Source organism: Phodopus roborovskii, unplaced genomic scaffold, assembly GCF_943737965.1.
Source record: "Phodopus roborovskii unplaced genomic scaffold, PHOROB, whole genome shotgun sequence".
In the NCBI taxonomy this organism is placed as follows: domain Eukaryota; kingdom Metazoa; phylum Chordata; class Mammalia; order Rodentia; family Cricetidae; genus Phodopus; species Phodopus roborovskii.
Window position 1 is genome coordinate 15766518 of NW_026126525.1, and position 20756 is coordinate 15787273.

Consider the following 20756-nt stretch of genomic DNA (forward strand, 5'->3'; position numbering starts at 1 on the left):
GCACTGTAATTTAGTATTAATCTAGAAGACTGTTTCAAAGAAGGTACTTCCTATTACCACATTTTAAAATTTGTTTAAATTTCTTTAGCCATACCTATAAAGTATATATTTTATAATTTGAACCAAAAATAAGGCATTCCATCAATTTTATTTTAAGATCTAAAGAAATCTAGCAGAGCCAATCAATATGGAGAGACTGATAGTTTTAATAAAACATAGTAAACTATTTGTTGGGAAAAGAAAGAACATTTGGGTTTCTTTAATTTGTTCATCAGCATCTGCAGAAAAAATACAATAACATCAGTTTTGTATAACAATTTGTCAAATTTCTTACAAACACAGCATTCTTACAATTATATATTCTTGTAGGAAGTAAAAGAGGCATACTTATAACAGTTTAATTAGTGCAATATTACAGTTTATTTGAATGCATATACAGGTATCAAAAATCATGGGCCTGTGTAGCTATTGATTTAGATCAACATTTTCTCTTGATATTGAATAATTTAAAGAATTCTTTCTCCATTTTAATAGACTTTCCAGAAAGGCAGCATTTTTCCCTTTACTTATTTCTCATTGAGTATCTTATGTGTAATAAACTTGAAACACATGCCTGTGAAAATGTAAAATTGTTAAATTATCTAATAGTTGGTATTGTTCACTAATAGGTCTCTCCTTTTAAACATTAGTATAAGTGTCAAACAATTTAGCAGTGATCAAGGTTTAAGTAAAAACTGAAAATGTTTAATATCCTTGGAAATGACTATAGTTAGGGTGCATCACTAATGTTACTATTTGTCATCACATTTGATTTTCAATATACTTTAGGGACTCATACCACCTCAGTTTTTAGAATTTTGATATGACTGACAATCAAAATAATATCTCACCATTTCTTTGTCCAGTAAACATTTATAACCAAAACCTTGTAGTAGTTTGGGAATATGAAAAATGAACTTGTGCTTGGAAATATTTTAATCATTTTATTTATTTTGTGTATTTTTTTATTAACTAGGAAGGGGGGATGTGCAACTGAGCAATTTGGTCAGGGCCTTTATTCTTAGGAAGTGATTGAGGTGAGATAGAGAGGTTGAAACTGGGTAAGAATGGAAGCTGGAAGACAGCATACAAAATGGCCCACTGGTCCTTAATGGCCAGCACTGCTTTATAATTTAGTCTCCTTCCCATTTATCGAAGCTTGTTCCTAAATTGATGATTATTATACAGGATATACAGGATAGTCAGGTCATAATCAATTTGGATCAGTTTAGAGAACTTCCTATTCCAAAAATAGCCTGAAAATCTTACCCAGGCCATAAATTCATCATGTCTTAACTTCTAGGAAACATAACCACCAACCACACCCCACTTTCCCACTTTCATCTTTCATATATATCCAGATATAGTTTCAGCAGAGGAGATATAGTATAATCGACAGTATCCACATCTCATTATATTGCATGACTTACAGAAACAAATGAATAACTCTCTGTTCTCCAGAAAAATCTTACTTCTCTACCTAAAATGAAAAAGGATATTCATTTATGATTAAAATGTATTTCTTTTGGTAGCACCAGGTCTTTCTTACCTAAATAATAGAGCTATACTGAGATGCTCTCTAAAAGGCCTAGAGAAATCTGCTTCCAGACAAGATGAGTATCAGAAAATGTATTTCATCTCTTGTCTGAAACAAAATATGTGTTTAGAATTATGAAAAGGGTACTGGGTGTGATGGTGCACACCTATAGTTCTAGCATTAAGGAGGCAGAGGCATGAAGATCCCTCTGAGTTCTAAGCTAGTCTCAGTTACATAATGAGACCCTGCTTGAAAACCAAAATAATTATGAGGAAGAGGTTTTTATTTTTTTCAATGATTTCAACTTCATGCTGTAAAGTTTTCCTTCACAGGAAAGAGAAAAAGTAAACCAGTAACTGTTTTATGATATTGCTTTCAAAGAGTTCCAGGGATACACATTGTAGGTTAATGTTGATTGTTTGTGCTCGCCTGTGTGCATGAATGACAAGGTAAATTTGTTCAGCAAATCAGCTTAAAATTTCATTATGTTTGCCTGTATTGTATATATGCATAACACACACAGAGAGAGAGAGAGAGAGAGAGAGAGAGAGAGAGAGAGAGAGAGAGAGAGAGAGAGAGAGAGAGCGCACATGTGTGCCTGGGGCATGTGGAGGCCACAAGAGGGTGCTGGATTCCCTGGAATTAGAGTTATGGATGGATTTCAGCCTGCTTGTGACTGCTGGGAATTGAACCTGGGACCTCTGCAAGAATAAGTGCTGTCAACCACTGAGCTATCTCTCTAGCCCCGACTCATTCTTTTTATCTAACAGGAAGTTTATCAAAGATGTGAGATATGAGATGATGTGAGAGGGAACACAAGACATTGGGGTTCTAGTAGATCTATTCAAATACTCAAATCCTGAAAATAGTTTGATGGGTATATAGAAATTCTCTATACACTTTCAATGCCTGCCATTTATTTTTCGACTGTCTGCTAAAACAACAGCTCTTAATCCTGAAGCGGTTGTTTTTCTTGTACAAAAGTTGTGTGTCTTCCCTTCTATAAGTCCCAAGCACTCAGTAGTAAAGTAGGTAACTTACCTGGTAAAAAGGAAAAGGTTGTGGTTCTTGGTTACCAGGTTTGGCCTCAACAGGCTCAGCAACCTCAGGTTTTGCTTCAGTAGGCTCAGCTGTGATAATAAGTTTTCCCACAAGAGGCTGGTTTGCCAAAGGTTCAGCTGGAGGAGGTTGGACTACAGCAGGCTCAGCTGCAGGAGGCTTGATTTCAGCAGCCTGGCCTGAAACAGGCTCAATTGCCATAGACTGGGGTAGAGCAGGCTCACCTGAAGCAGGTTTGTTTTCACCAGGCTGGCCTGCAGGGGATTCAGCTGGTATAGCCGGGGCTACAGCCATACCTTGAGGTGCAGCTGGTTCAGGTACCATGGGGTGGGCTGCAGCAGGCTCAGCTACCCCAGACTGGGCAGGAATAGGTTCAGGCACACCAAACTGGGCTGGAGCAGATTCAGGTGAACCAAACTGTCCTAGAGCAGGCTCAGCTGGGGGAGATTTGGGTTCAGCCGGTGGTGGTGGTCCAACTTTGACTGCAGTAGGCAGGCCTGAAATAGCTTTGTCTAAAGGGAACTCAGGTACCAGACCCTCTCCTACAGCAGGTGCTGGTGGGCCTGGGGCAGGCTCAGCTGCAACGGGTGAAACAGAAATCTTCGGAGGTATGACAAAGGGATATGGCCTGGGAGGAGGCGGTGGGGGAGGAGGAAGAGACACAGTGGCTGCGGGACCACTCATTGAAACATCCGAGGGAAAATTGGGGTTTTGGTACACATAGTGAACTTTAGAAGGAGTAAGAATCCAAGGGTATGGAGATAGCCCTCTGTCAAGCTCCGGATTTCCAGGGAATTTAGTGATGGTATTTCCTTGGTGAGCGTCAAGAGGAGGCAAAAGAAAAGGTGGCAAATTATCATTCCATAAACCGTATGGGATATTGAGAGACGGATTAAGTGGGTAGCGATGTCCATAGTAATCCTAGACAGAAAGAAAGGAGTTCATTGTAGCTGATTGTTTCTACTCCTATTTCTGTTATGACTCTTTGTGGTAATATATTAGTAATATTTTTAAGAGAACACCCATTTAGTCCTTCTTAATAACTAATATGCATCCATAATAATAGAAATGAAAATAGTTTGTGAAAATTAAGTAAATCCAAACTGTAGGAGAATTACTTTGCATATAGGCAAATGAGTGTTGCGTTCTTCAGAATACACTGTCTAGGCTAGGATGGATGTAGAAGAGGTATGCATGAGTGCATTTTAGAAGGCTGACATAGGATAAGAGAACTGGTTCTTCCAGGCTTCTATACACCATGTTCTTTCTCCATGCCTGCTGCACTTGGCATCCTCCTTGTCTCTAAATTTCCCCACATGAGGCCCTCATTCCCATGTTCCTCTTCCAGGTTTAAGACTGTTTGTGATCTGTGTCCTGGATTTATCCTGTTTTATCGAAACTTCAGTTCCTCCAAGAATTTGTTATCAGATAAGTGGGCAGAAAAATATGGAAGAGGAACTTGACTTTTTATATATAATTTCCGAGTACTATTTCTGTTCTAAACGAGCATTTTAGTAACATTGATTATGAATTTTTATACAGTTTTCAAATTCTTTCTTGTGGTAAGACCTCCACATATTCCTCTGACTATTCTAGACTTGTCTGTCCCATTCTAGAAGATTGTCAGAAAGCTCAGGTCACAGAACTATATGAGAATTCACAGAAAATAGGAATGTTCTTTACTCATGCATACATAATATCTTATACCATATCATAAATATTTTCATAAGCAGACCACCCCTGGTTTATAAATAAGGATCTCAGAATTTTGGTATGTTTTATGGATATAGCTTGATTATAATTCAAAGCATTTTGACAAACTGCACATAGCTATTTCATGCCCAGAGTTGTTTTATTTAGATTCTGTCCAAGTCGAGTCCTAAAAAATAGATTCAGTTCTCACATTTTTCAAAAGTCCTGCCTTCCTTCTCAACTATACTTTCTATAATGTCAACCTTTATAATATTATTGTTCATTTGAACCCACTGAACCTAACAAGCAAGCATGATAATAAACAGGGTACCAGTGTGGATGAAGTTTTATGATAGATAAGCATGAGTATGAATACATATGCATAAATAAGTGGGCCATGAGAGGAAAGGTGAACATTTTCCTAAATGAACCTCCTAGTCCTTCAAGGAAAAACATAATAAAACGAATTATTTAACATTATTTGATTGAAAATGATATCAAAGAAAAATAGTATAAGCTACATAATAGTATATTTAATTATAGATAGATGTGAATAAAATTTACCTCTTCACTGGGTGAGGGTGATTTCTGAAACAAAGAAGAGATTTGTTTTAAACATGATGCCATTGAAAGAGTAACACACTTCAAAACCCTGCTTACAATTGGAGGGGTTGTGAGTAGTGAAGTTTTTGGAATTTTCTTTTTTAAGAACTATGGATGGTTGTTCTATTTTTAATTTTCCTATAACTATGTATATTATCATTATTATTATTATTATTATTATTATTATTATTATTATTATTTTGAGACAGTATCTTGGTCTTGGGCCTGGTAATTGGCATATACCCATGCTGATCTCAAAGTATGACAGTCCTCCTAGTTTGTTCTCTTGTGTTCTGAAATCATAGCCATGTATCACAATGCCTGACTTTCAGTAAACATTCTTTACATGTGTTGTAATGCATGACAGATTTAGTGAGCTAAAAACATGAGAATCAATGAGGCAATGAGTTTTAGGTGGGTTGGGGTGGGATGAGGATCCACTACTACTATTCTGCTAAATGGACATAGTGATAAAATGACTTTTAATGACATACTGCTATACCCATAGATCAGCACATTGCTCAGTCATCACCCAAGAAGCTTCTTTTGGCAGTAGATGGCAATTAACACGGAGCCCCACAACTGAACAACTTACAGACAGTGAGAAACCTCAGAGCACTTAGCCTTAAAATAAATGTCTTTATCAGACTCCTCGATTAAAGGCACAGGGATCGTTAAAGGTGAGGAGGCAGAAAGATGGTAAGAGCAAGAGGTGGTGAATGGCTCCAAGGAAACAGCATCTTTGAGATACAAGATTGATCCACATATGAACTCACAGAGACTGTGACATCGTGCAGAAAACCTCCACAAATTCAAACCAGACATTCCCAACGCAGAGAAGAAGAAGTGGGTATGGAGTCCCACTTGTAACCAAGAAGCTATTTGCAATTGATACCTGCTGCTAGCAGGAAAAATTGGCTTTCTCTGATGAGGTGACACTCCAGGGCAGGCCTCATGCTCAGGAGTAGTGTATCAACACCAAACAGACATGTTTTTTTGTGTGTTCTTTTCTTTTGTTATTGCTTGGTGTTTTTTGTCTTCATGTTCTTTTCTTGTTTTGTTTTCCTGTCTTTTTGGTTTTTGAGGGGGATTTGAGAGAGAGAAAGAATATGAAGTTGGGTGGGTAGAGAGGTGGGGAGAATCTGGGAGGACTTGGGAGAGGAGAAAGAGTGTGATCAATAGATAATATTGTATGAAAACTTCAAAAGTAACAAAAAAATGTTATATCAATAAATAAAACTTCAAGAATGATATGACATTCAGGGCTGGGGAGATGTCTCAGTCTGCAAATTGCCTTTTATCTCTAACACAAAAAAGCCACACAGAGTTGGGGCAAAGGGGAGTAAATATGACTAAAACATTCCATGAAACTTGAAATTGTAAAAGAACTAATACAAAATAAAAAATTACATATGTGGAATTATTTTTTATAAAATCCAGACACAGAGGTCTGCACCTCTAACCTCAGTTTGGGGTGTGGGCAGAGTGGGACATGAAGGTAGGAGGATATCCATAGTTGTTGGCCAATCAGCCTTGCCTAATCACTGAATGAGTAAGAGAAGAACATTGACTTGAAATAGAAGGTAGAGAGCAACTGAGTAAGACACCAACTTCAACTTGTGTATACACATACCATCATACACATGCACAGCCCTCTATGAACACATGAGAAAATCATGGATGTTCAATACTCTACCTACCCAGTTTCCAGTGTTTCTATTCTGCCACTTAAATTTCATATTCACAATCAAGTACCATAGCCAAAACTTTTTATTCATTTTTATATCTAGTTCCTTGTTTACAACAGATGGCCACATTATATCCTCATTTGTGCTTACTACAAATCCTTAGCTATGAAATGAGGCTTTCAGTATAGCTTCTCAGTAAATGTACATTTTTTTCAGGGACTTTGAAGTATTCTAAGATTTTGCCTGAGTAATATTATTCCTTTATATGTATGCACACATATATGCACACATATACACACATACATACACACACACACACACACACACACACACACACACACACACACACAGAGTGCTTGCTTTGTGGTACAATGGTTGTAGGCATTGGGTTCCTAGCTATTAGAAAATGCAGCCAGATTTCTTTTTCAGATGCCTGGATTATTATACCTGCAGTCATCCAAACTTTCCATTTAAAATTTAATATTGCTTCTAGTGTTACTAATCTTAAAGTCTTTCAGTAGATCATTTTTTTCATATTCCCTAAGGTATGAGATATGCAAAGAAAAAACATCATTTAACAGGCACTGAGGCAAAAGTCAATGCACTACAGAATCTGATGATTGTTAACTTAAAAATAACATATAATACTCTTTCAGTTTTGAACTGATTTTCTGTAAGTTTAATTGTTATTCAAAAACATTTACATTATTTTGGTTTTACTTTACTAGGATAGGAAAGTGTATTCCTATCCATATGTAACACACTTATGGGTAAGAACACTTGTAACTTTATGATCACACATTTGCCATCAGAATTCAAGGCAAATATTACAAAGAACTGATGAAAATGAAATATTGGTAATATATTTGTCTCCTACATGGAATAATTCATGGCTATTTACTGTACAGAAATCACACAAGTCTTTGGGTTATGTTCACATACTACTTTTAGCTTCCAAGATCTAGATGAAATTCATTCAGGCATGATGGTAGCTATCTATAATCCCAACACATGGGAGGTAAAAGCAGAAGAATCAAAATTAAACATAATGGAGAGATTGAGGCCATCCTGGGCTACATGAGACCTTCTCTCAACCTCCCTTCTTTCAAAGAAAAAACAGCCTGTATGCAAACAAAATGCATAATTGAGTATGTAGTTGCTCAGCACCTCATGTTTTCTGTTCAAATACCTTATGTCAACATTATCTCATCAGTTACATTACTTGAGTACAAATTAAATATTAGAGAGTTATGAAGTTAAAACAGGATATAATAAAACTTGTACTATACCGTAAGAGGAGTGCACTTTATGCTTCTGATCATTGGAAAGGAAGGGTTGCTGGTAAATATGTCTATCACAAGTATACTTATATACTATAAACTTTTGTTGCCTAACATGAAGGAATTAATAAAACAAATATTTTCATAGCAATCAAAGTCAATTGTGTTGCCAAGAAAAATAGTCTTTAAATGCAAATACATCTTATGGCTAAAACAGATATATTTTTATAGAAATTAAAGTTTTTACCTTATGAATGAAGGGATAACGCCGCTAAAACAAAGAAAAGTATTTTAATGTGATAATTTAATTAAGAACATCTGCATTCAAACTTTCCTTTACTGGAGAATTTGCATACTCTTAAAACAATTTTTCTTAATATGAGTCACTGGTCTGAATTGAGTAGCTTTGCCATCATAATCATTATGATATTTGGGACAGCCAAGTGTTATTTTGGATTAATAGAATTTAGCTTGCAACATTGTGTATTCAGGGAAATATTTGCCATATGAAAGGTCATTTGGTATCTATATGTGTTGTTTTTATTTGTCTCTTTAAGCATCCAGGTGTTGCTGTGCATTGTGTGTGTGTGTGTGGGGGGGGTGAGTGGGCAGGTATATTGCCACATTTTGTAGATCTATACATTGTTTTCTTAATGAAACTTCATTGTCTTATGAATTCACCACAGAATAAAAACTAATTTAGGAAACTCAACATGTTATTTTAAGAATTAGGAATTAACTTAGATACATGTAAAGGACATAATAATATTGTGGAATTTTAACACACTCATTTACTAGTATTAAAATTGCTTTCAGGCCACGTATTGAGAACGCACACCCTTAGTCCCAGCATCAACAAGGCAAAGACAGGAAAATCCCTCAGTTTGAGGCTAGCTTGGTCTCCATAGGGAGTTGCAGTCAACCCAGGACTGCATAGTGGAATCTGTGTGAAAAAAAAATATATTAACTAAAGCCTCATTGACTCACACTGAACTCATGTTTATTTACTTCTGTCTCACTGAGTATCCCTTGATTCACTATTTCATATCTTGTAGCTATCTCAACAGTGGGATTTCACTGATGGAGAAACCCTGCTGAGGTTATCTATTTAGGATCCCAAGTCTCTATGAAACTTCTTCTCCCTGCTTCCTGTTTCTGAGCTAACCTCTTCTACAAGCTGCTGATCTGTTTCATGGTTGAGAACAATATTGTTTTGATTTCAGAGATTTCCTTGCAAAATTTTGACAAAGCCAAATTTATGCCCACAGCGTGTTTCTCTGCTGACTTGTACAAATGGGGTACTTACTTCACTCGTGTGACTTCTCGCCAACCCCTAGCTGATATTTAGAACCAATGCTACAGATCCTGAAAGTTCGGTTACTTACCCTCTTTGCAAAAGCGACACACATGACGCAGGCCCAAAGAAGTAACTTCATTTTGATAGACCCTGTGAATGTGAATAGTAGAATTTGTTTTATAGAAAGTACACCGTATCTTTTAAATTAATTCGGAGAGAAACAGGTGTCATGTGGGTTTACTAGTGTGACAAGAAAGTCACTCAACAGAAAGCTTGCTCTGCTATTAACTACTGGTAGCATGGCTTAATCGGGATGGCACTAGAGCTCATTCACTTGTTTTTCTCTTTTCCAGCAATTAGTCAATTTCTAACTACATTCTCTTTATATGGAAGTAAATTCACTCTAACTCAAGGACATCTTTTGCAATTAATCTCTTTTGGAGGACCTATCAGGAAATGAAATTGTTTTAAGTAGTCACATTGTGGATGCCTTATTAAGATTCAATGGGAGACTTCTATCATATACCTGAAAAATTTCCCACTTCCATTTTTTTTTTGCCACTGGCATATTAGACCTCTAATTACCTAAAATTTTATGTCACCTAAGAATGAAGGAGTACATATATATATATGTGTATGTATGTATGTATATACATACATATATATGTCTTGGCTTTGTTTTATGAGCACAACAACACATCGCTAGTTGCTTTATTGTTAAAATTTATAGCTTTTCCCTTCAAAAACATAAAGCATCTCCATTCTTACAAAATATATCCATACAGAGATAATATTGCAACATTATCCTGAGTTCTCAAATGTGAAAAATAAAAGTGTCCAACCTGATGTGTTTTATCAAGAACACAATATTAAATACTTGAACTATTTGAAATGAATATTTAAATGACCACTATATCTGAGGTATGTTAAAAACTGTTTATAGTTATATATTAACTTTTTATAATTATTTCCATAATTTTATTTATTTTCTATAATCTATAATTTTGTGATATATATGTATATATATGCACTAATTTTATGCTATGTACAATCTAATAATATGAGAAAATTCCAAGTTTGTTAGATAAGACCATGTATGGTTGCTGCTAAATCTTTAAAAAAGAATAATTTGTAATACTATGTTTACAGAAAAAGGTGTGGGAGAAATACACAGTATCCACACCTTGCTTTTTCTAACTCTTGCTCAGCTGCTTAACTGTTCAGGTCATTTTGGGCCACATGTTGCACAACTTCTCTTGTGATCTTTGGGTGGTATACCAGGTTTTTATTTTGACATAAAAATAATAAATATAATGCTCTCTAAAAATTGTAATGTATGGTAAGCAATTGTGTTATTCTGTTTACATAGAAGTAGTATTAGAGAATTCTGAGAGAATCCCCAGAGGCATTTCTTGAGTTAGTGGTTCCATTATTTTAATGTCTTAGAAAAAAAATATATATATATATATATTGCTCTAGATTTTCACTGGCAATTTCAGAATTCACTGTGCCCCTATTCAGAGTTCTATAGGGTAGGTGGGACCTCATTTTGAGATGATGCCCTACATTTCTCAATTTATCTTATTTTCTCCCACCCTATTTTCATCCCTTCCCAGAATAATCATGCCTACCTTTGTTAACCACTAAAACCCCCTGTGATACTGTAACCAAACAGAAAAAGTAGTGTTAGGTAATTTAAGGGGATCTTCCTAAAATTATAAAATTATGTCAAAATTTCCTCAAGGTGCATCTTAACATGTTCATATTTTATCTTGCAGTTGTAGTATAAAATCATATTAATTAGAATGACTTAATGATTGGCTGTATAAATTTAGGTTACATGGTGATCACTCTAAAATCACTGCCTTTATCTCTAACTGAATTTCTGATCTAAGATTGTATTGGCAGTTGCCACATTTTCACAAGCCTATTTTATGGCTGAGGCTCTTTTGGAAACCTATCATCCTGAGTCTATACAGTGTCTCCAAGCTAAAAGTATAGCCAGTGCAATGTCTCAATAAGGAAACATTTAATGGAACTCAAATGAATGATAAATTCTTAATAATGACCTAGTGAGCACTTGTTCTTCATTAAAGATAGACTGAAATATTTATTCCTGTCAGAATAACTAATTAATAATAGATAATTAACAATATAGAATTAAAATGATGGGATCCACTGACAATTGAAGTAATTTAAGGTTTATTAAATTAAAAAAACACCTTTCTGGCAGTGTTTTGTCTCATGACCTTTCAATATCCATACTTAGGACTTGTGTTTTAGTTCTTTAGAATATCCCCTAAACAAGATAAATCTATCTTGTTCAAATAATATAGATTTGGAGCTATTTTCCTGTTTATTTTCTAAGTGATTGTTAAACATAGATTTTGCTTAATCCTGTTGTTCAGTTAGTCACAAGACTATGAAAATTCCAAACAGATTAAAAACTATCTTCTGGAGTTTATGCCAATGTCTAAGTACAGCTTGGACCCAGAGTGTCCAGAACATGGAAAGAATGTGAAAATATGAAGTGTTAATAGTTTGGAACTCTCAAATCCAGCACTTAACATAAATTTAATGGCTTGAAGATTTTGATGGAAATGGAAGAAAAAATGAAAGATTACAGAGGAAATTTTGGCAAAGAGATAAAAGCTATTTGAAAGGACAAAATGTAAATGCCAGGAATCAAAGATTACTAATGGAGAAATGGAATGTTTTTAAATAGTTGATGCAAAACATCCCAGGACAACATCAGAAAACCTAATTAATTACCAACATGAAACTCAACCTAAACAATGAAATGTCTTAACACGTTAGTAGTTGTAATCACAGGAAAATCAAAGAGAAAACAAGACAGAATAGTTAAAAAAAATTAACAATGGTCATGAGTCTTCCAAAACTAAACGACAGACACTGAAAGTAGTAATGCACAGTACAGAGAACTGCAAACACACACACACACACACACACACACACACACACACACACACACACACAGAGAGAGAGAGAGAGAGAGAGAGAGAGAGAGAGAGAGAGAGAGAGAGAGAGAGAGAGGACAGAAAACAAAGATTTAATCACAGGCAGCTGGTTAGAATTCATGTAAACAAGAAGAAAAGAGAAATGAAAGAATTCAGGGCAAGGACCAAAGAAGAAAATTTCTTAAATATAATTATAATTCTAAGAGTCAGGTATTAAAGCTGAAACCTGGAACTTTTAGGTGAAATCCACAGCTTATGAGGTCCACTACTCCCTTGCTATTCTCTCTGGGAGTTAGAAGCTGTCCCTGCTGTGACTTGACAGCTCCCAGTCTAGGTACCTTCCTCCTCCATGCTTCTTGTCATGTATGCTATGCCAAATTTAATCAAGATGGGAGGCTTCAGGTTCCTTTGTCCTACTGATTGCTTTGAGATTCCCCAGGGGAATTTTCTGGGTTGCTGGGTTAGTTGCTGTGAAGGCTGAAGGCTGAAGAGACCCCTCTATGTTCTCAGTCCCTGTATGGAGGTTATTTATTTATTTACTTATTTATTTATGGTCTCCCTCCCTCCCTTAGTCTGACCCTTTTTTATTAAGTATTTTAAATTACATTTTACATTCCAAAGTTCTCCCTCCCACACACCCCTCCTCCTGCCTCCCCCCACCCAGTCCATCGACCATTGACTCCCCCCTTCCTCCTGGACCCTGAGTTAAGGCTGAGCATGACATTCCACCATAGGGAAGGGGCTTGGACAAGCTAGCTCATGCACTAAGGATAAATCCTGGGCCTAGTACTGGGCCCCATTCAGATAGCCCAAGCTCTACAACTCTCTCTGATATACAGAGAGCCTAGTTTGGTCCCAGGGAGGCTTCACAGCTGTTGGTCCAGAGTCCTTAGTCAAACTCTTCTTTTTTATTTTATGTTTTTTTTTTGGGGGGGGAGGGGCATATGCAATTGTGTCTGCTTTTTAATATTCTTTTTCTTTTACAGTATTGAGAATTGATCATGAGGCTTCATATATACCATGGAGCTACATTCTCATCCCAGAAGTCTGTATTTGATTTTTATATTTATTATTTTTTCTTATTTTACATATTAGTCTAACTCTTAATGAAGCTCCCCTCTGGACCATAAAGGGAAGCTTCTCCCTTGCTCAGATCTTATTTCTCAGTTTTTATTTTCTAGCTCTTACATTCTTTCTGCCCCCTCTTCTGCAATGTCCCTTGAGCTTCACTGCTGGTGGTTGTTTATGGTTGAATAGTCATGTGTCACACATTCTCTGCACCTTGTTCAGTCATGAATTATTGTGGACACCTTTGTTCTTGGAGAAAAGGGGATTTCTTTGATTAAGACCTACACTAGCAATTGTTTATGACTATATATATATATATATATATATATATATATATATATATATATATTTAGAAGGTAGTTACACACTATGTCAATTTAAATAAACAAGAGAATAAAGCCCTACACTCATGCCTGATGAACTTATGTTCTCCCTCTTTGAGGGGTGGGTCTCCCCATATCAGTAGTGGCACCATAGATAAAGAGGGCACACAAGATACACAGGCCATCAATGGCCTTTCTCCCCAGCTGTCTGAACAGAATTTTCTGGGACCATGGAAACTGCCCTGGAGGGAAGAAGCTTCCTCCAAAATTTTCCAGCTCACTCCCTCTGTCTTGTGCTTCTGAGGTGTGTGGTATCAACAAAAAGTTCTTATTACTAGTTCTAGGGTAACCTACAGTGTTTTAGCAGTCTCCCTGACCACCATCGTGTTTTAAATAATTTTCAGTTCAAAAACGCTGACTGATCGTAAATACGTTTTTATTGTTTTGTTTTGGGGGGGGTCTTTTTTTTTTGTCTTAATGCTAAAGATAACCTTTAGTTAGTAATTCTCCTCCTCATTTCAGGGAGGCCATACTATGCATCTTTTATTATGTTAGATTTATTTTTATCTTAGATTTCACTTTTTCTATTTGCAATCAGTAATAATCACTGTTAATGGTTAAATACTCTGTTTTGACTATTACTTATAGGCCCACTACTATATATAAAAATTCCATCACCCTAAAACATCCCTTGAGTGGGTCCTTGATAATCAGCTTCTTTCCTTTCCCATAATATTTAGCAACCACTCAATCATTTTTAAATATCATAATTTTGGTCCTTTCCCTTTCATATTTTGTCATATTCTTTTTGTTTTCTTCCTCCAACTTTCCTTTTCATCCTCTCCTCTCTTCTCTCCCTCTACCTTTTCCTTTCTTTATCCATTTAATGATTATCCAGCACTACTATAAGTCCTGGAGATTTATATGAGTAATATAATAATGTATATAACAGGAATCTAGGGAAAAAAGTCATGTGAGGGTACTTGACATTCAGTGCTCCAAAGCATCACTTATCAATAAAGATGTTGGAAAGCTATATTTAAACTTAGTTTCTATTATTTCAAAATAGAATGTTAAAAATTGTGTTATACCCAGCCTGTTGTCATGAGATTCAACGATGTAAAAGAATGTGTAAGCATAGGTACTCAGTCCTTTCATTAGGCATGATCTCATCTTCCACAAACACTGGATTTTAGAAGATTGATGGACCAGAAAATATCCTATTATTTTGTAGTCATAGAAATGTCATTCCTTGTAATGCACAATGCTAAATTTTGAAAGTGTCAGAAGGTCTAATTTACAAGGGAAATGAAAAGGTATCCCATTTTATGAAGAGAAGCACATGGCTGAGCTTTTGTAATGTGCTTATTGTTTCAGTGTTTCCTAAATCTCCAGTGGTGTCCCCAAATGAAGGAAAAACAAGTAGGGAACAATCATTTCAACCTAACTATGTCATGGAGGTCATATCTAATCTGAACTCTGAAAATCCTCAAAGCTTACTTAAAATGGCAAAAGGAGACATGATTGGTTGCTTTGTTACAGTTTGGCCTGTTATAGCAAAATATTGGTTCCAAAATATATGAAATAAGCTCAATACTACATAATGTCTTAAGTAATGGAGACTTCAGAGGATTCATGCTTATTCCTTAATTTTTACATTACAATCATATAATTTTCTGTGAAAGCAGAGAATGCAGGAAGATATTCAGGAAATAATTGACTGTATTTAAGAGAACTGGCAGCACATTTGACACGCATTTATAGAATGGAAACTGCTTTTTAATTAGTAAATCATCAGTGTAAGTTTAAATGATTAAATGAATCAGACTATATATAAAACATGAAAAGTTAGAAAATATATACCTGAAATGAAAGCACTACAAAATACTAATCTTGTATAGATGATAAAAATCTACAGAAAATACCTCAGAGAAATAGTCAAAGGAAAATGTAAGAGAATGAGGATGCTCTCTCAGCCTAGACACATGGGGAAGGGCCTAGGCTCTGCTCCAAATGATATGACAGACTTTGAAGATCCCTCCTGGACGGCTTCACCCTCCCTGGGGAACAGAAAGGGAATGGGATGGGCGTTAGAAGGGGGACAGGGGAGGAGGGGAAGTTGAGGGTAGTAGGATTGACATGTATAACAAGCTTGTTGCAAATTTAAATAAAAAATATAATAAAAAAGGATTATTAAAAAGTATGTCATGACAAAAACTAGGAGGTATAGTGGTGCTCCTGCAAGAAATGTTTCACTTCTGATCTAAATTTATCATCATTCAGCTACAATACCAGTAGTTATATTACTAACAAAATAGTAATTTTAATATATAAGATACCTTAAAAAGTAAGGCCTGGCCAACTCTAGGTAATAAAATCATTGTTACTTCTGACACAATACTCTTTCAAGAGGATGGAAGCTGGGGGAATAAGAAAATGAAGAGTTACTACATTTTAAGTAGAGGATGATCATATGCCCTTAGAAACTTGAAGGGAGAGTCAAAGTTACTTTCTGATTTAAATCAAGTTACCAGCATATTACACCAAGTTTAAAATAACTTTATCAATGTGAATTGTGTTTTTATACCATGGATTCAGTGTTGCCAAATAGAAAGTGAAGTAGTTTTGAAAGTTAAGTTTGTTCTAGGAAGACTGCTAACTTTAATTCTGACAAGAAAAGAATCTGATGAGACATCCTAAACGACCATCAAAGTTTAGAACATGAACTTACTTTGAGACTCAGCTGCTTAGAAGGAACAGAAGTAAACATTCATTTCAGAGTCTTAAGTGGCCAGATATTGTCCAGGAGGAGTTGCTCCAGTCTAGAAAGGCAGAAGAATTGTATCAACTATGAGGGTAATATTTTCAGCTATCAAGGATGAAGTCTGGGAGACGTGAGGCCACCAGAGAATTTAGCAGTCAGAATGTAACATCATCAGATTGCTAAGGAATGGAAGGTTCTAAGAGGACAAAGAAGAGTTCTCGTAGCTTCTAGCTGCTCTACCTTTTCAAAATACAAGTCAAAGCCACCCTTTTCAGAAAAACTGTTGAACCTTTAGACTGTATAGGAAAAGAGTTTAGGCTAAGAGGATGATAGATTGAACTATGCTATGGGAGTAAAGGACAGGCAGTTCATGGTGTCAAAGATACAGACTTCAACCCTTGTCTTTCATCAAAGACATCCTGCAGTTTTACCTATGAAACACATTTAAATCCCCTTATAACTGTACATGTAAAACAGATTTCCAAACTGAAGTAAACCCCACCCTTCTTTTCTGTTCCTTTATCTACTTCTCAATCCTTTTCCTATCCCTCAGTCTTCCCTGGAAGTACTGATCCACCTGGTTGCCCCCTGCAGCTCGCACAGGTACTGACTGTATACATCTGCCATTCTGTCATTTGAGAACACCACAAATTCAGGGATTATGTTCTAGCTGACATGACCAAGGTAAAACAAGATTGTCCTGACTCTGTTTTGTGATTGCTTACACAGTTCTCAGCCCTCTGTACCCTCAGAAGTCACATCTGCCTTGGCAACACACTTGAGATTTTCAAGACCCTGACCGTGGTCCAGATGTATTAAACAAAACAATTAAGTTTAAGAAATTGCAAGTAAAATATGATTATCATGTTATGTCTGAAATAACTACTTTGTCCTGCCAAGAATATTGTTGGAAGGTTACTCTACTCTGACCTTCATTTAATATTTATGTAATTGTGTTTTGTCCTTTAAAAATGCTATGTTCCTGAGCTTTGGTTCCAAGAGATCCTGAAGTATTAGCCCACTCTTTATCACTAGCCAAAGGTAAAAGATTTATAAACTCTTAACTAGTTTAATCCACATTAATGGTATGTATCTTTCTCCTATAGATTATTTCACTATCGGGATTATGTTCTCAGTGTCTAATTTCTTTGCTGTGACTGTGGAATTGGAGGGAACATGAAGAGCTTTGGTGAGGCTTTGGGATTAATGCTATGTCAAACTGTAAGCAGAAAGAGGCAGAGATGTGGTAAAATAATGGTTTCATATGGGAACAGTACTGAAAACATATTTAATCATAATTAACCCTGCTGAGATGAAACCCAAATGTAGACCCAACATATTCAACATGTTCAGACTAACAAGAATAGAAACCATTCAGGAACTGCTTCACAGGAGCTCAGTATTTCTGTCTCATCTATATATCTGTTCCAATACACTGGTACTGAGAAGTAATCATAATAGAAAAGAAAGTGGAGATGTGCGTTTTCCACTCAAACCTGCTTTAAAAAAAAGAAAAAGAAGAAAGTGGTGGATTTATCTTCCACAAGATATTTATTTATATATAGGATACAGATTAAAATCATCCATCTTAGTTTTGCGTGATTTTATTATTGATAATTAACACTTGTATTTGCCTGCATCTCAGATGATGCCTAATGCAGTAAGATTTTAAGAATTATTTACATTTATGCTTGATGGAACGTACAGAGAGACTTTTTTAATAACTTAAAGCAAATTAATGATTGAGAGCTAATATTTATCTTCTTCACGCTACCATGCCTTTTGAGCAAATTCTGAAGCAGCATTTTAACTATTTCATACTGTCTTAGGCATTTAAAATAATACTAATAGTATTTTATCAACTAAGTTTTTCATTGAAGTTGAATATGCATTACTTAAAATATTAAGCATATATATTACAGAAAAATCTGACTCAAATTACTATTTAAGTTTAGTCATACTTATCAAAATAAAATTCAAGAATCTTAAAAATATCTTTTTAAAATATAAAGCTACATTATTGCTATATTTATGAAAAGAAATTAACAAAATATATTTACATCCCCATGGAAATATTTGCAATAGTCTAGTTTTTGTTTTGTTTTACATCTCCTATACAAATGTCAGGTATAAAACTTTTATCTAAGTAAACTATCTTTTTAAACTCCATATGTACCATGTAAAGACTGGTATAAAACAGCTGAGGTCAGCTGTTTACATCCAATCTTTAGATAGAAATGCCATGCATGATGTTAATATTAAATTGCCAGTTTTCTGGCTTCAGAAACCTGTTATCCCTGTTAGAAACTGTGTTTTCTTTGTGGAGGTTTTGTTTTGTTTTGTTTGTTTGTTTTTCTTATCAAGTGGAAGATAATTGTCAACCAGAGTTTATTTAACCTACTTATAGGATTTTAGATGATTCTTTAAAATGGGAAAACCTGTTTTCTATTTTGACCCCAGAAGAATTACTGCAGGAATCGATTCAAGTGCTGCAGGTAATCATTTAAGTTAAAGACTTCTGTACATGTAATTTTCAACAAAGTAAATTGGCTTTATTATACGAGTTATAGTTTATTCTTCTGTTTTAGTGAAATGTCATTTCTTTTCAATTTCTTTATTTGAAATAATGGTGAAATTTTCTTTCTTTACCTCATTTTCTATAATTGTAAGTAAGCTTCATATTGAAAATAAGTGTAGCACACTCACCAGGCTGGGGGTGTGTGGGTAACAGCTCCATAGGTTCATAGTTTTCTTCTTTTTTTTTTCCCAAGGAAATGGTATATTTTATTTTACAGTCTGTCATTGAGGGAAGCCAAGGCAAGAGGGTAAGGTACTTGAACTGGAAAACAATGGAGGAATGCTATTGACCAGCTTGCTACCATTCTTTTTTTTTTTTTTTTTTTTTTTTTTTTTTTTTGTGATATAATTCTGTTGGCCTGTTTCTATTGATGAACCAGCTTTACAAACTGAGATCAGGTGATCTCACTGCATTGTTTCACTTTGCTCTAAGAAACACACATGTGGTTATCCCAATATCTGACTCATCAGAAACGACTTGGACACAATCGAAGGAATATAAACCTCATATGGCTATCTTCTTAACAGTACCGTGTGGATCTAGAAGGAGGGCTGTTTATTTAAACAAAAGTAGCTCAGAGGGCACATTCACTGATGAACTGGGGAGTTTAGAGAGCCTATGATCAATTCAGACCCAAGGGCCAAGATGCTGAAGAGAAGAAAACAAGCAAGCAAACAAAAAAGGGAAAGTGAAACAGACACAAGAGCAGTAAGATATTGTTAATTTATTGAGATAAGAGACTTAGCGCAATGTGTTCCCACATGTGGTAGCAAACCCCTCATTCAAGCTACTTTGCTTCTGGCTGTTAGCTGTCTGGCAAGGGTAAATGAGTTAACATAGAAAAAACATGCTGCACAGGGCATTCATACAATACACGAAAAAGAGATTCTCCTCATGTTTTGTTTGGAATCATCTCTGTGGATCCAGCCATGGTTTATTGTAGGGAATACAGCTCTCATTAAACCCAGTGGTATTTTCCTCTAGGATGAGTTCCAGTTAACAAAATGCACTCATCTGTTTATTTGTTTGTTTGTTTTTGTGTTTGTGTGTCCTATATGTGCTGTTGAAGTCAGAAGACAGCTCGTGGGAATTACCTTTCCTTTCTATCATTAGCTTTCTAGGGGTTGAACTGTAAGGCTAGGTGATGAGAATCTTTACCTGCTGAACATCTTTTTTTAGCCCTTCAATTGTTATAAAGTGAGACATCAATGTGAAGCTGATAATTGCCACAGAATGCTTGCAGCTGGGTATTGTTTGGAACAGATTCCATATCTGGAGCAAGATCTGCAGCAGCATTTTACAAGATATGAAGACAACTTTCAGAGTCATCATGTTCACTCTCACCTGAGTGTGGGAAGTGGAGCTGGAGTGGTCAGGGAGAACTGGAACAGGAAGATTGACTACAGTTTCACTCAGGCTTGGGGTAGTAAGTTCCAAGACAGCTTTTTCTCTTTCTCAAAAATAAAACAAAATACCCCTTACTTCACTATCAACAAAAATCTGTTTTCCTGAAGTTTCTTTTGGTCAATAGGATTTCAGCAGGGTATAGGAGTAAAAGTGTGTTAAAATGAATGTAGGGAAAGTTTACCACAAAGTCTTGGATGTTCTTTTCTTCCTCAGTCATCACAGTTTTCTGTTAAGAATAAAAATAGTTTGACAGATTTTGATGATCCTTCCTGGAAGTCCTCACCTTCCCTGAGGAGTGTAAGGGGAATGGGCACAACATTAATAACTTTAAAATAGAGTGATTTCAGGAAAAATGTTGAACAAATCTTAGCTTAAATTGAAAATAGGTAAGAAAACAGCATCAATAACTTTACAGATTTAAAAGAAAGAAATTTAATCCAGGG

General features: G+C 35.6%; 1 protein-coding gene across 1 annotated transcript; it reads right to left on the reverse strand.

The window, feature by feature from the left end:
- Nucleotides 1-1469: 1469 nt before the first annotated feature.
- Prr27 (proline rich 27) lies at nucleotides 1470-16494 on the reverse strand. Its single transcript, XM_051198275.1, has 6 exons — nucleotides 16296-16494; nucleotides 9284-9345; nucleotides 8146-8169; nucleotides 4892-4915; nucleotides 2618-3556; nucleotides 1470-1519 (listed from the first exon to the last, which is right to left on the reverse strand). Exons 2-6 carry the CDS (start codon nucleotides 9332-9334, stop codon nucleotides 1508-1510), a joined length of 1050 nt encoding a protein of 349 aa, XP_051054232.1. The 5' UTR covers nucleotides 9335-9345; nucleotides 16296-16494; the 3' UTR covers nucleotides 1470-1507.
- Nucleotides 16495-20756: the final 4262 nt, after the last annotated feature.

Excerpts from the sequence above, each read along its gene's own strand:
- Prr27 (XM_051198275.1), bottom strand. The coding sequence starts at position 9,334 with ATGAAGTTACTTCTTTGGGCCTGCGTCATGTGTGTCGCTTTTGCAAAG. Across the intron at positions 8,170-9,283 it reads GTGTCGCTTTTGCAAAGAGG|CGGCGTTATCCCTTCATTCA; the intron begins GTAAGTAACCGA and ends TCTTTGTTTTAG. Across the intron at positions 3,557-4,891 it reads CACCCTCACCCAGTGAAGAG|GATTACTATGGACATCGCTA; the intron begins GTAAATTTTATT and ends CTTTCTGTCTAG.